At 37.3% G+C, this 12706-nt stretch overlaps 1 protein-coding gene and 1 long non-coding RNA gene across 5 annotated transcripts in view; one reads left to right on the top strand and one right to left on the bottom strand.

The window, feature by feature from the left end:
* LOC138764882 (zinc-binding protein A33-like) overlaps positions 1 to 12706 on the top strand; it is a 48672-nt gene that overhangs the window by 3843 nt on the left and 32123 nt on the right. For all 4 annotated transcript variants that reach the window (XM_069941312.1, XM_069941311.1, XM_069941310.1 and 1 more), the window contains exons 2-7: positions 1269 to 1295; positions 2157 to 2192; positions 5524 to 5550; positions 9075 to 9110; positions 10102 to 10128; positions 11197 to 11232. In XM_069941312.1, coding sequence (XP_069797413.1) covers positions 1269 to 1295; positions 2157 to 2192; positions 5524 to 5550; positions 9075 to 9110; positions 10102 to 10128; positions 11197 to 11232 — 189 coding nt within the window. The remainder of the gene's footprint in view (positions 1 to 1268; positions 1296 to 2156; positions 2193 to 5523; positions 5551 to 9074; positions 9111 to 10101; positions 10129 to 11196; positions 11233 to 12706) is intronic.
* The window catches only part of LOC138764887 (uncharacterized), a 117773-nt gene continuing 106545 nt past the window's right edge, over positions 1479 to 12706 (bottom strand). Inside the window, exons 2-3 of the long non-coding RNA XR_011358341.1 lie at positions 5485 to 5531; positions 1479 to 1629 (exon numbers count right to left, since the gene is read on the bottom strand). This is a non-coding gene — a long non-coding RNA (uncharacterized lncRNA). The remainder of the gene's footprint in view (positions 1630 to 5484; positions 5532 to 12706) is intronic.

Here is a 12706-nt window from a genome sequence, read left to right as displayed (position 1 = left end):
GAGCTCATTACTCAGGGAGCTGTATGCATCATATCGATAAATATGCAACAGGCAAGATGCTTAAATTGAACAATTGGTTATAAAAAGTGGGATTTGGTGGCACATGGTATGATTGGAATTCCTCTCATTTTTACTTTGACACTTGAAGGATGCATTTGACCTTTTTCACAGCATTAGGTGAACAAAGTGAAATACTTAATGTTAATAAAACAGCAGAGTTGAGAATAAATTGATCTTTAAGCACTTAATTCTGATAACTATCACGCAATAACACTACTATTGTCGTTCAGTTGGGAATTCTTGCGTTAAGTGTTTCATCCATCCCAGTCTCCATTCTACGTATCACAAAATCATATGGCATGGAAACAGGCTGTTCAACCCAACAAGTCCACACTGACCAGAGTGCATCATTAATCCCATCACCCAGCACACGATCCATGGCCTTCTATTCCTAAGTGATTCAAATAATCATGTCAACACATTTTTACTATGGTTAGTAACCCAGTTCCAACCACTATCCAGGTAGTGCAAGGCACATCACCCTCTGGATAAAGATTCCTCTCATATACCCTCAAAATCTCTCCCCCTCTTGCCCTAAACCTATATTTTTTGGTTTTAACCTCCTCTGATTGTAAAATAAAGTCTCCGACAGTCTATCTCATTTATACCCCTCATAATTTTATTTATCTCATTCACGCACTCTCCCTTCCTTAATCTTGGCTCCAAGGAGAAAAGACTGAGGAGGATATGTCAGTGCAGCACTGACAGATTCAGTGATGCCATTCTTCAGAGTAGAAGTTACACTGATTTGAGGCTGTAATCAATGTACATAATCCAATAGCACTCTCTTCCACAAATTATCAATTAGGCATGATTAGAACAGGGCAAAGGAGCATTGCTGTAGAACATTTTGCTCCATGTTGCATGAATACATCCTTTTTCAGATGTTTAAAAACAATTTACTGATGCATAAGATATTTTAATAGCAAAATACAGTTGCCATTATTCCAAATTGCTTCTCTTGATTTGGTTCCACGGACAAAATAAATTTAAAAAATGTAATTGGCGCATAGCAGTTTAATTCTTTATGATGTTAGCAAATTAGCTGCTGCATTCCCTACAAAGACAGTAGCCGCTTATAAAATGAGCACTTCTTTTCATAAAATATACATTTGCAGTAGAAATAATATTTGCATATGAGCAAGAGAATTGGCAATGCTATCTTTTTCGTACTTAACATTTATTTAATTTCTACTAACCGTTGATAGATGAAGAGCTGCATGAAAAGGTTTCAGGTAAAATAATGCAGAGTTCAAATGGTTTAATCACAAAATTGCTGTCTGCGTTAAAGTATTGCCCAAAAAAATTCACATTCAATGAGTGGTTTTAATAACTAGAATATGTTTGAGTATCATTTATACCCCATTTGTCACAATAGAGTCTAAACTGTGTGCAAAAGAACCCGGATGTTGTGAATAATGAAATAAAGACCAAAGATGGTCAGTACATCAGGTGGTATTCCTGAAAAGAATATCAGAAGTTATGTTTCCAGTGGATGACCCATGTTTAGAAAATGCAGCTGCTCACTTTCAGTCCAATATCACCATGTTAACCCGACTAGGTTTCTCACTACAAAAAATGCAACAAAGAAAATGTTATTACATTTTAGTACTACAGTACCACTAACGTTCTAAATAAAATGCTTCCCCAACTTAAAATGTTTATACATTTTGTAAAGAAGAATTCTCAAACAAATATATGTGTTCAAGCCTGAATTTTGTTCCATCTGCATGTTGGAACAACAATCAGCTTTTTTTCTGAGCTTCACCAAGAACAGAAAAATTAAATACTTCATTAAACAAGAAATGTTGTAGCTAGCAGGACTGGTGGAAGAGTCCCTTCGATAACAAAATTCTGAACAACAAAGGTCATGATAATTTTCTGGTAACATCAGAGGTGCCAGGTATCGAAGAACCTCAAACCTGATGCCTTTATTCATGAAGAAAAGTAGGGGTAAACCAGTGAATCAAATTTCAGTAGTAGAGAAATTATTGGGAAATATTCTGAGGGATGGGATCCATCAGCACTTTGAATGGTTAACCCTTTCACCCTGTCTCTGAAGTCCATGCAGTCAATGTTCTGATTTTTCATTGCAGAGTTAGCGGGCTTGAAGAAAAAGTCTCGAGAAACAGGTACGCTCAAAAATGGTCAAGTAAAGCAAGAGATTCAATGTTAGAAATTTCACTCTTGTGTGACACTCATAATCTAAAAGATCAATCAGTACATCAAGTGAGAAATTGCCATTTTTGCTTATTCTTGAGTTTCTACCACGCAAAATTGAACCTGCCACATCTTAAGCTTTAGGCTTTCCATCAATTTATATGGCTTCAAGTGCCTTCTTTTAAAGATATTGGGTCATACATGTGTTGAACTGTCATAATGTCTATTTATCTGGATTGACATTTTGTGCTAGAAAGATGATGGGATTTGCAAGATAGTATTTTTCATTTACACTTACAATTTGTGGAAAATGTCAAATTGACCCTAAAATTATTGGTTCCATTATATTTCATTATAATACTCAAGCCTGAGGAAGAAAATCAAAAGAAATGAATATTGAAAATGCAAGAAAATATATATATGCTGCAAATACTCAGCATGCAGGACATAATTTTTGGAGTGAGGCATTCCTCAAAATCGATTATCTCTTTCTCTATTGTAAAAAATTATTTATTAAAGTTAAAACTGCAAAAAAAAAATCATTTATTTTCCAATAAAATAAATCCATTACAAATACACGTGGTATGGATAAGTAAAGTGTGAAACAGAAAGAACCCCCCCCCCCAAAGCCGCCACCCTCCCCCTCTACCCCTACAAAGCAAAGAAGAAAATGGGACGAGATCTTCAACAGGAGCGCTCCTTACTATTAGACTTCTTCTAGTATACAGAGACCTTTAGGAGAAAGGGAATGCGTGAGATTTATTTAAATATTCATACCCACACTTGGTAAATATGGGCACTATATTCTCCAAATATATGATATTTATCTTTTAAATTATGTAATTTTCTCAAGTGGTATACCACTCTGAACTTCCTCATGCCATGTCTCCATTCCCAAGTCTGTATCAGACCTTCCAAATTACAGCAATACATTTTCTAGCTATTGCTAAAGCAATTTCAACAAAATTCAATTGATAAATATTCAATTTTAAATTAGGTTTAACCCCTCCAATATCACCCAGTAAAAAAATAACATTGGATCCTGTGGGAATTTAACCCCCATTAATTGTTCAGATAAATTACCTATTTCTGACCAAAAAGGTTTAATCTTAGGACACTGCCAAGTAGAATGCAGAAATGTGCCCACTTCCTGTCCACATCTAAAACATAAATCCGAAAAGATATTGTTCAATTTATTTAACTTTTGTGGTGTCAAGTATAACTGATGAATAAAATTATATTGTACCAACCTATACCTCACATTTATTGTGTCTTTTATACTTTTTCCACATAACTCAATCCAATTGTGCTCATCTATTTGCTTATTCAAATATACTTCCCATCTTTGCCTTGATTTATGAACTCCTATTATTCGAGCATTCTTTTGTAACAACCGAATTTCTTTGCATCTCCATTACACAACAATGACTCCACTTCTGTCTCTCCTGGCAATAACAGATCTTGACCAAAATGTTCATGTAAAAAATTCATAACCTGTTAATAACAAAGTCTAATGTTTTCAGATACCTTAAACTTCTCCTTCATTCCACTAAAAGTAATAAATTTCCCCACTTCAAAACAATCCTCAGTCTTCTTAATACCATGATGTTGCCAAATCTTAAAAAATTGATTTTCCACAGAAAATGGAATAAATCTATTTTGAAATAAAGGTGTTTTTCTTGACATTAAACCTCCTACTCCTATCTTTTTATTAACCTTATTCCAAAACACAATTAAATGTTTCAATATAGGAGTTTCTCTATTCACTATTAACAATCTTGAATTCCATTTATAAATAAAGTTTTGTGGGTTTGCTTCCTTCTTTTACTAAGTTCTATATTCACCCAAGCTGGAATTTTGTCTTAAGTCAAACATTATATTAATAAATCGCAACTGGGCTGCTTTATAATAGTTCATAAAATTGGGGAGCTGCAAACCCCCTAAATCATACCTCCATGTTATATTTTTTCCAAAGAAACCCTTGCCATTTTCCCTTTCCATAAAAATTTCCTAACATAAGCATTTAATTCTTTTTAAAAATTTGAGGAATTGAAATTGAGATCAATTGAAAAAGATATTTTATTCTACGAAATACATTCATCTCAACACAATTTACTCTACCTATTAAAGTAATAGGTAATGTTTTCCATCTTTCCAAATCATCTCTTATTTTCCTTAATAATGGCGAATAATTTAACTTAAATTTTTTTTTGAACTGTGGATAACATGTATGCCTAAATATTTTATCCCAGCATCTGGCCATCTAAATTAAATTACTTTCTTGCATTGTGCATGATCCCCATTTACTAAGGGCATAATTTCACTTTTGTCCCAATTAATTTTATAACCAGATACTTCTCCATATTCTTTTAATCTAATTTTAGGATTTAAAGGATCTGTTAAATAAATCAAAATATCATCTGCAAATAAATTTATTTTATATTCTTCCTGGTTCACATTAATACCAATAATCTTTGCATCTTGTTTTGTTAGTTCAGCTAACTGTTCGATTGCTAAAATAAATAAAGCCGGTGACAATGGATAACCTTATCTACTTGATCTAGTCAACCAAAGATTATCTCTTGCTCACACACAGACCAAATATCATGCCCCTGGTCCTAAGTTAATCGTTCCAACTTCGAATTTAATATTTCCATTAAAGCAGTTGGCAAATCAGTTTTGATGCTTCTTTTTTCTAATGCATGCACTTATTTTAATTTTTGTTGGTGTCAATAACGCAAAGACTGCATACGGTTTACGACGACAGGATAATTAGGGTCACCTGAATTCGATACCCGGGAAGAATAACCCAAAAACACTTCCCAATAAAAATCACATTTCGTACTAACGCTGTTATAATGACGTGACATGTTTTACGCACAACTCTATTCCTGAAGACAAAATGACTTGATCCAGTGTGTAAAAGTAGATGACACATTTTTCTTGTTTAATTTCATTGTGTGATGACATTGTTTAATGGTTTTATTGTATTGTATATGTTGAATGTTTAATGGGTTTGGAGGGGGTGGGAAGGGGGGAGGGAAGGTAGGGGGGAAAAAGGGGAGAAAATACCACTGTGTATATTTAAGAGGGAAATGTTTGTATGTATTTTGACTGATATGGTTCACAGAGTGAAAAATAAAAAGAGTTTGAAGTCGATCAGATAACCTGTTTTGATAATGTTAATAGTGGTCTTGACATATTTGTCAATGACATTTGAAACTTGTAATTCAAATAAGTTTATTCACTTTTTTTGTTACTAACCTGTACAGCTCTTTTAATGGGTCATCTATTTTGCGGCAGACGAACACCTACTGAGAAAAGTGAAAGGTGAGCTGGATGTCAGATTCGAGTTAAGGAACAAGTTAAGTTACATCTGAAAGCTAGAAAGTCCCTTACTCCTTTTTTAATAAATAAAGGCATTTAACAGCAAATTTGATGGGGTTTAAAAAATGAGGACATGTTTCCAAAAAGATGGTCACAGGGAAGATTGTTTATTCTGACAGTGATAATTATGTCATAAAGCAGAGGATGATCCAAAGTTAGAAAGGGAGGGATGAGCGAGGATGGTTCGGAGAAGGGGGTGGAGGAGGGGAAGCTCTGTTTTCCTATTAGTGCCTCTAGCAACCTATGCCGTAGGCACAGAGCACGTATGGCATAGGATGCCTTAGGAGAAGCTCTAAGGGAATACTTAAGATGATATGTGAGTAGGAAAAATGGTTGAGAACCACTGGTCTAGTTCCATGGACCTGCACCCAGTCCATATCGTTCCATATCCTCCCACCCATGTATTTGTCCAAATGTTTCTTAAATGTTAAAATTGAGCCAGCATTCTCTACTTTAGCTGGCAGCTCATTCATACTCACACTAATTTTCCCGTTCATCTCTTCCCCTTTCACTCTAAACCCAGGTCCTCTGGTTTGTATCTCACCTAGCCTCAGTGGATTGATCTTTGCTCGAAAGAATTGGCTAATCTGGTGTTTCAATTACTCTCTCTCTCCCCCCACACCACCCCCTCGCTCTGTCTCTGTCTGCCTCTCTCTCTCACTCACACTCATACACACACAATCTCTCCCATCCCTCCCTCTCTCTTTTTTGCTCTCCCCCTCTCTCTCTCTCTCTCTCTCTCTCTCTTTCTGCCTCTCTATCTATCTGTGTGAGTGTGCTTGTCCAAAGCCATGATAATTTAGATCACTCTAACACGAAGTCAAAATAAACCACCATTGCATCCCAAATTCTGGTCTCTACCCCAGTGGGAACTCACTGCTCTTCATAGCTAATTTGAATTCCACCTATAAATGTTTAGATATCATCTTAATCTTCATTTCTAAATGTGAAGATGCTTCATGTATATCACTTAATAATAATACCCCTTCCTCAATCCCACAACACAAAATCCTCTCCACCACCACCTCCCAGATATACATTGTGAATTTATTTCAGCAATTACCATTCTGTTCATCTTTCGAGTATCTCGCCCAGTCGCATTTGCTGGTGTATGAAAGTCTAATAAAATGGTTGTAAAGGGGTTCATTTTCCTTATTCACAAAGGAAATTGTCTATCAAAATCTTGGCTTGGCTTCGCGGACGAAGATTTATAGAGGGGGTAAAAGTCCACGTCAGCTGCAGGCTCGTTTGTGGCTGACAAGTCCGATGCGGGACAGGCAGACACGGTTGCAGCGGTTGCAGGGGAAAATTGGTTGGTTGGGGTTGGGTGTTGGGTTTTTCCTCCTTTGTCTTTTGTCAGTGAGGGCATCTTTGAAAACTGATTTAGAGCAAACAGGTAGGGGGAAAATCAAAGGGTTTGGTTTTCAATATTTGGAATCATAAATATTCATTTTATAAAGATAATGTTAATGTCAGACGCAATCTTAATCTCCGAAAACTATTTGTCAATTCCAGTAACAGCACGCTCGCGTTTATTTTGGGGTTCAATGGAAGTGGCAAATGAGCAAGATGTTTCAAAGATAAATAATTGCATATTCTGCATAATGTACCTTAGACAGCAGTTAAACATTACTGCTAAAGAATTCCCATACCTAAATTGTTACATTTTGGGAGTTCATTGTCTGAATAGGAACCACTAGAAAAAAAAATACTTCCACGATTACGTTATTTAGCTTTAAATTATTGAAATTGAACCCCCGTCCCAGAATATTAATGTAGATTTTAAAGGCAATTTCGGCCACCGTTCGTGAAACTTGCCCAGTCACATTTCGACTTTAAAGGTTCTATGATTTCAGATTCTAAAACAATCCACTGAGGAAAACCAAAAACGAAACTGCATATTCAGACAATCGGCAATAAATGAAACATATATACCTGTCCTGTGTATGTATTATTTGTCTGTATGTGTATTATGACTGGTTGTGTCTCTGCATGTTTTTGCACCGAGGGCCGGAGAGCTCCGTTTCGTCGAGTTGTACTTTACAATCAGATGACAATAAACTTGACTTAACTTGAACGAATGCCACATTTCTCATGAAGCTGTTCCCACAGTACTGTTATATCAGCCTGACAGAAAGTCAACCCAACGACCATCAAAGACTGGCAACTGATTTCCAAGTTAGGACGGTGTTCAGCTTCAGATTCCGATTTCAGATTTATTTTCGGAGTATATACATGACATCACATACAACCCTGAGATTCCTTATCATGCTGGCAAGGCAGAATTGTCACTTATTTGTAGTGCAAAAAAAACTGTAGACAAATGAACAAGAAAGTAAAACAAACTGATTGTGCAATACAGGGAGGAAAATAATGAACAAAGTTCAAAAGTAAGAGTCCTTAAATGAGTCCCTTATCATTGTTCATGGAGCCCCAATGATCACTGCTTGAAGCTGAAGCAGCCATTGGCTTTATTCCCAGGCACATACTTCTGTTGTCCATCTTGACAGCAGAGGTGTGAAATTGAGAGTGAGAGTGGGAATAGCCAGCACTAGTCACTGTAAAAACATTTCAGTGGTTCTCAACCTTTTTCTTTCCACTCACATACCACTTTAAGAATTCCCTATGCCATAGGTGCTCTGTGATTAGTGAGAGATTGCTTAAGATGGTATGTGAGTGGAAAGAAAAAGTTTGAAAGCCACTGTTTTAATCGTACCTAATTGACTCATTATGTGCACGGTTTCATGACTCCAAAGGAAATGGGCCAATGACAATTTTTCTAAAGCAAAATATTTCAGTAACAATTGGGTCCAGAGCAGTGATTCTCAACCTTGCCTTCCCACTCACATACTGCCTTAAGCATCCCTTACTAATCACAGAAGTGGAGAGTACTGTATTACACCCTTGATTTGTGCTTTGTAAATGGAGCAAAGCATTTCATTGTCAAACACTGAGCTGACTGCCAAAATATACCAATATACCCTGAAGTGTCCCTGCAGTTGAGTTTTTAGTCAATTATAGAGCCCATGATATTAATAGTGAAAAACTCAGCTATGGTAAATCCAATATATGTCAAGGATAATTAAGTTGTGTCTCTCTTACTTGATATGGCATGGTCTTCCACTTTTGTCCAATGAATGTTTGGGTGAAAAAGCAGCACAATTCGTAGTGTGGCAGATGCTTAACCCCAGAAACCTGGTTCAATCTTAACCTCAGTTTCCACCCGTATGAAGGTTGCAGATAATCTTTATGATTGCCTGGGTTTCCAGCTCATACCATAATTTGTTCTCACATGCCAAATATGTGTTTGGGTGTCAATTTTCAACTGCCAATTACCTTTAGTGTGATGTGTGAGAGAAGAAATTGCTTTTCTCGGGGAGAGGTTTACATGCTAACGACTTTGTGCAACAAACAGAACAATATGGTTTATCATGAGTTGCTAATTGATTTATGTCTTCTCTTTGCAGATATAGAGAGCTTGAAAAATGATTTACTTATAACCGGTTAGAAACAAACCAATACTTGTCTATTGTCATACAACTCCATCCCTATTTCAGATAACTGACGGTTTAAATACTTACCCCATTATTATTACTAGCCTAAATCAACCACTGAGTGGCCTCCATTGCTGTGAGTTTCCACACAATCATATTCTCCTGCCACATTTAGTGTGCTCTTTTCCCCTTAAAACAGGGGCGGAAAATGTACTGCATGTGTGGACTACCTATTTCAAATCCAATTTTCCTTCTGCCATTGTGACGGAGGAGGGTTGGAAGCTACGTGACATTTGTGAAAGGAGGGAAAGATATTTACTGCCAACCATTAATGATAGGTAAATTACTGCAAGGAACTCGGGTGACAATATAAAACAGATTTTAGAGGAGCACAGATTATTCAATACGTGCTAAATTTCGAGGGAAATATCTATCTTCTTTAAGATGTTAAGAGTGAGACAATTTTGGGTAATGTGTTTGATGTGGTATACTCAAGGTGTTTGACGAAATTCCACGGCCACATACATCAACAAAATAAAAACATTCCTGATCTTACTGAAAAATGCCAATGTGTTGAAATGCAACTCAATAAAATACATCAATGGGATTCTTATTGATAGCTGCATGTAGCGTCACGGCCTATGGCTCAAAACGATTCTTTTTCATAAATATCAAAGAATAATTTGGAATTAAATGTCATGACAACTATCTTGAAGCTACTTGACAAAAAAAATGATAAATGTATAATGTATTGATAGTGAACCAATGAGTTCTAGGGTACACTCACCTACTCACATTTTGTTCATAGTTTGATGAAGGGCTGAAGCCTGAAACACTGGTTATGTATCTTTATCGTTGCTACACTGTTCGACCAGCTGAGTTTCTCCAGCATTGTATTTTTAGTTTATTCCTTTCCCTAATTTCTATGATCACATATCAATTTGTGCCAGTTCACATATTTAATATATAAGAGCTTAATATATTTTAAAATATCTTCCAGGGAATGAAATCATGGAAAAAGACTTGGGTAAAAATACATTATATCTGTTGTGTTATTTAAATTCACCCACGAATTCTTGGGTAGAATAATATATTGCATTAATCACACCTGAAAGCAAAGGTGAAGTTAAAGTGAAAGCATGTTGCTGCAGTAAAATGGCTGATGTGGGTTAAAAACCAAGACAGTTCTGATTTAACGTCCTGATAAAGGGTTTAGGCTTCAAACTTTATTGCCATCCATGGATGCTGACCTGCTGAGTTCCTCCAGCATTTTGTGTGTTGCTGCAATTCTGACAATGTGAAAAGAATGGTTGTGTGCAAATATGGCTGCCCCATCACAGGAAGGGTGTGGAGGTCTTGGAAAGAGTACAGAAGAGATTTACCAGGATGTTACCTGGATTAGAGGGTATGACCTATGGAGAGAGGTTGGATAAACATCAGTTGTTTTCCCTGGAGTGTTGGAGGCTGAGGGGAAACCCATCAGAAGTTTATAAAATTAGGAGGTGCGTTGATGGGGTAAACAGCCAAAATGTTTACTTGGGGTAAAACTTTCACATACATATTAGAGGACATGCATTTCAGGTCAGGGGGTTGGGGGGGGGGGGGCGTGGATATTTAAAGATGTGCAGGGCAGATTTTTTACACAGAGTAGGAGGTGCCTGGAACAACTGTCAGGGGTAGTGGCAGAAGCAGATACAATTCTACTATTTAAGAGGCTTCTAGATATGTGAATAAATGAGGGATAGAGGGATATGGACCATGTGCAAGCAGCAGAGTTTTAGTTACACACCCATAGACTCTTTACATCTGGCCATGTCTCTAAATGAATAAAGGTACATTGGTTTACCCTTTCATGAACTAATTTAGTTTCATGAATGAAATTATACACTTTTAAATGCTTGGTGCAGTAACCTGACTAACAGTTGCTGTACATCTCACTTCAATTTCTTTTCTCCAGATCTTCCAAGAGTAATTAAGAATGTCATGAAAGCATGCCCTTTCAGTATAAAGGAGTGAATTGTATTCATCTTTTTGCAAACGCAAAGGCTTGACAAAGAGGCTCGAATCAGCTAACTTTGAGGTATTTCCTTTCCAGAGATTGAAAAGCTAAGGAAAAGTCAAAAGAGACCAGGTGAGAAAACTAAGATAAGATAAAGAAGGTATTGAACAAAAAAATTCAAACATATTCCTCTTTATCTTTCAGTTGAACCAATTGTTATTACAGTATTTTCATTTGCTATTGAATGTAATTGATGGGGCCAACATTTTCAGGCATTCCTGAAGTATGGATACAGAAGCATACACAGAAACAGGTCTGGAGCTAAAATATGCTTGTGAAAGGAAAAGAACAACTGATAGTTTTGTGGCCACCATTAGGAGTATAATTTTGTTTATCCACGTTACTTTAATTTCTCTCATTTATAGTCTCCAGATATCATATTAGAATGTGAAGTCATGTCTCCCAAGCCATAATCCAGGCCTTTTCATTGCAGTCAGTAAGTAAACCACTTTGCTGCCATATCCAGTAGATCATCTATTGTGCCTGACTGCTCAGTATTTCCAGCATTTCCAGTTTTAATTTCAGATCTCCTCTATTTTCTTTCTAAATGAATTGACCTAAAATTGATCCAATTGGTGAGGAACATCCAAAAGGCACGTCATTTGGGATTATTACTAGACCATTGATTGATCCTTTCTGGCTCACACAGAGGATGAGCACAGTAGTGCAGCAAGAAGAGCCACTGCCTCAGAGCACCAGAGACAATCTCCTTCTGCTGCTGGGTCCCATTGCACCCCCACCATCACCCCCTACCCTTCCTTACTGCTGCACACTTCTCCCTGTACCTCAAACCTTCAACACCCTTCTGAGCCCCCTTTCTTTTAGTCTCCTTGACCTCTCACCCTGACCCCTCAACCCTCTAACATCTTCTGACTCCCTCAACCTCTCTTTCCTACGACCTCCTTCCTCTCAGTCCTCCTCTGACTCCTTCCACCCTGCTGACCCCTACTTTAACCCCTGCTGGGTCTTTATTATCCCCTCTGACATTCCCCTCTCTGAGACTGAATCCTCTGTCCTCAGTGAAGGCCTTAGTTCAGCTCCCTAAGCCCTCGCCTTAACGAATTTCACACTTGCCACATTGCTGAACTCCTGTTCCGAAATCTCCATCTCTGAACTTATTTCTTCAACAGGGATTCTTCACCCCCAACTGAGGACCCTTTCTCCCACCTTAAGCCTTCTTCCTCTTCTTGGACACCTCATTCTGACCTTCTGCCCCCTCTAGATCTTTTTATTTCCAACTGCTGCCAAGGCATTAACCATCTCAACTTCATCACCTCACTCACTTATGCCAGTTTTACCTCCTTGCAACATACTGACCTCCAGTCTCTCCCAACCCCAGTATCAAACCCACATACGAGGATGGTGCTGTTGTAGTTTGGAGCACTGACAGGCCAATGGACCAGTAATTGTCCCAAATAACCTGCCTTTTAGATGCTCCTCAACATTTTAAAAATGACAGCGTATGGGCTTCATTCAATGGTCAAATTCCTACTCTACACATATTATTTATGATCATGAAACACAAGAGGAAATAGGAAACATGGCC

The sequence above is a fragment of the Narcine bancroftii genome, chromosome 5 (genome assembly GCF_036971445.1).
Source record: "Narcine bancroftii isolate sNarBan1 chromosome 5, sNarBan1.hap1, whole genome shotgun sequence".
NCBI classification, from domain to species: Eukaryota; Metazoa; Chordata; class Chondrichthyes; order Torpediniformes; family Narcinidae; genus Narcine; species Narcine bancroftii.
The sequence above is the reverse complement of the archived record's forward strand: the minus strand, read 5'-3'. Positions and strand labels throughout refer to the sequence as shown.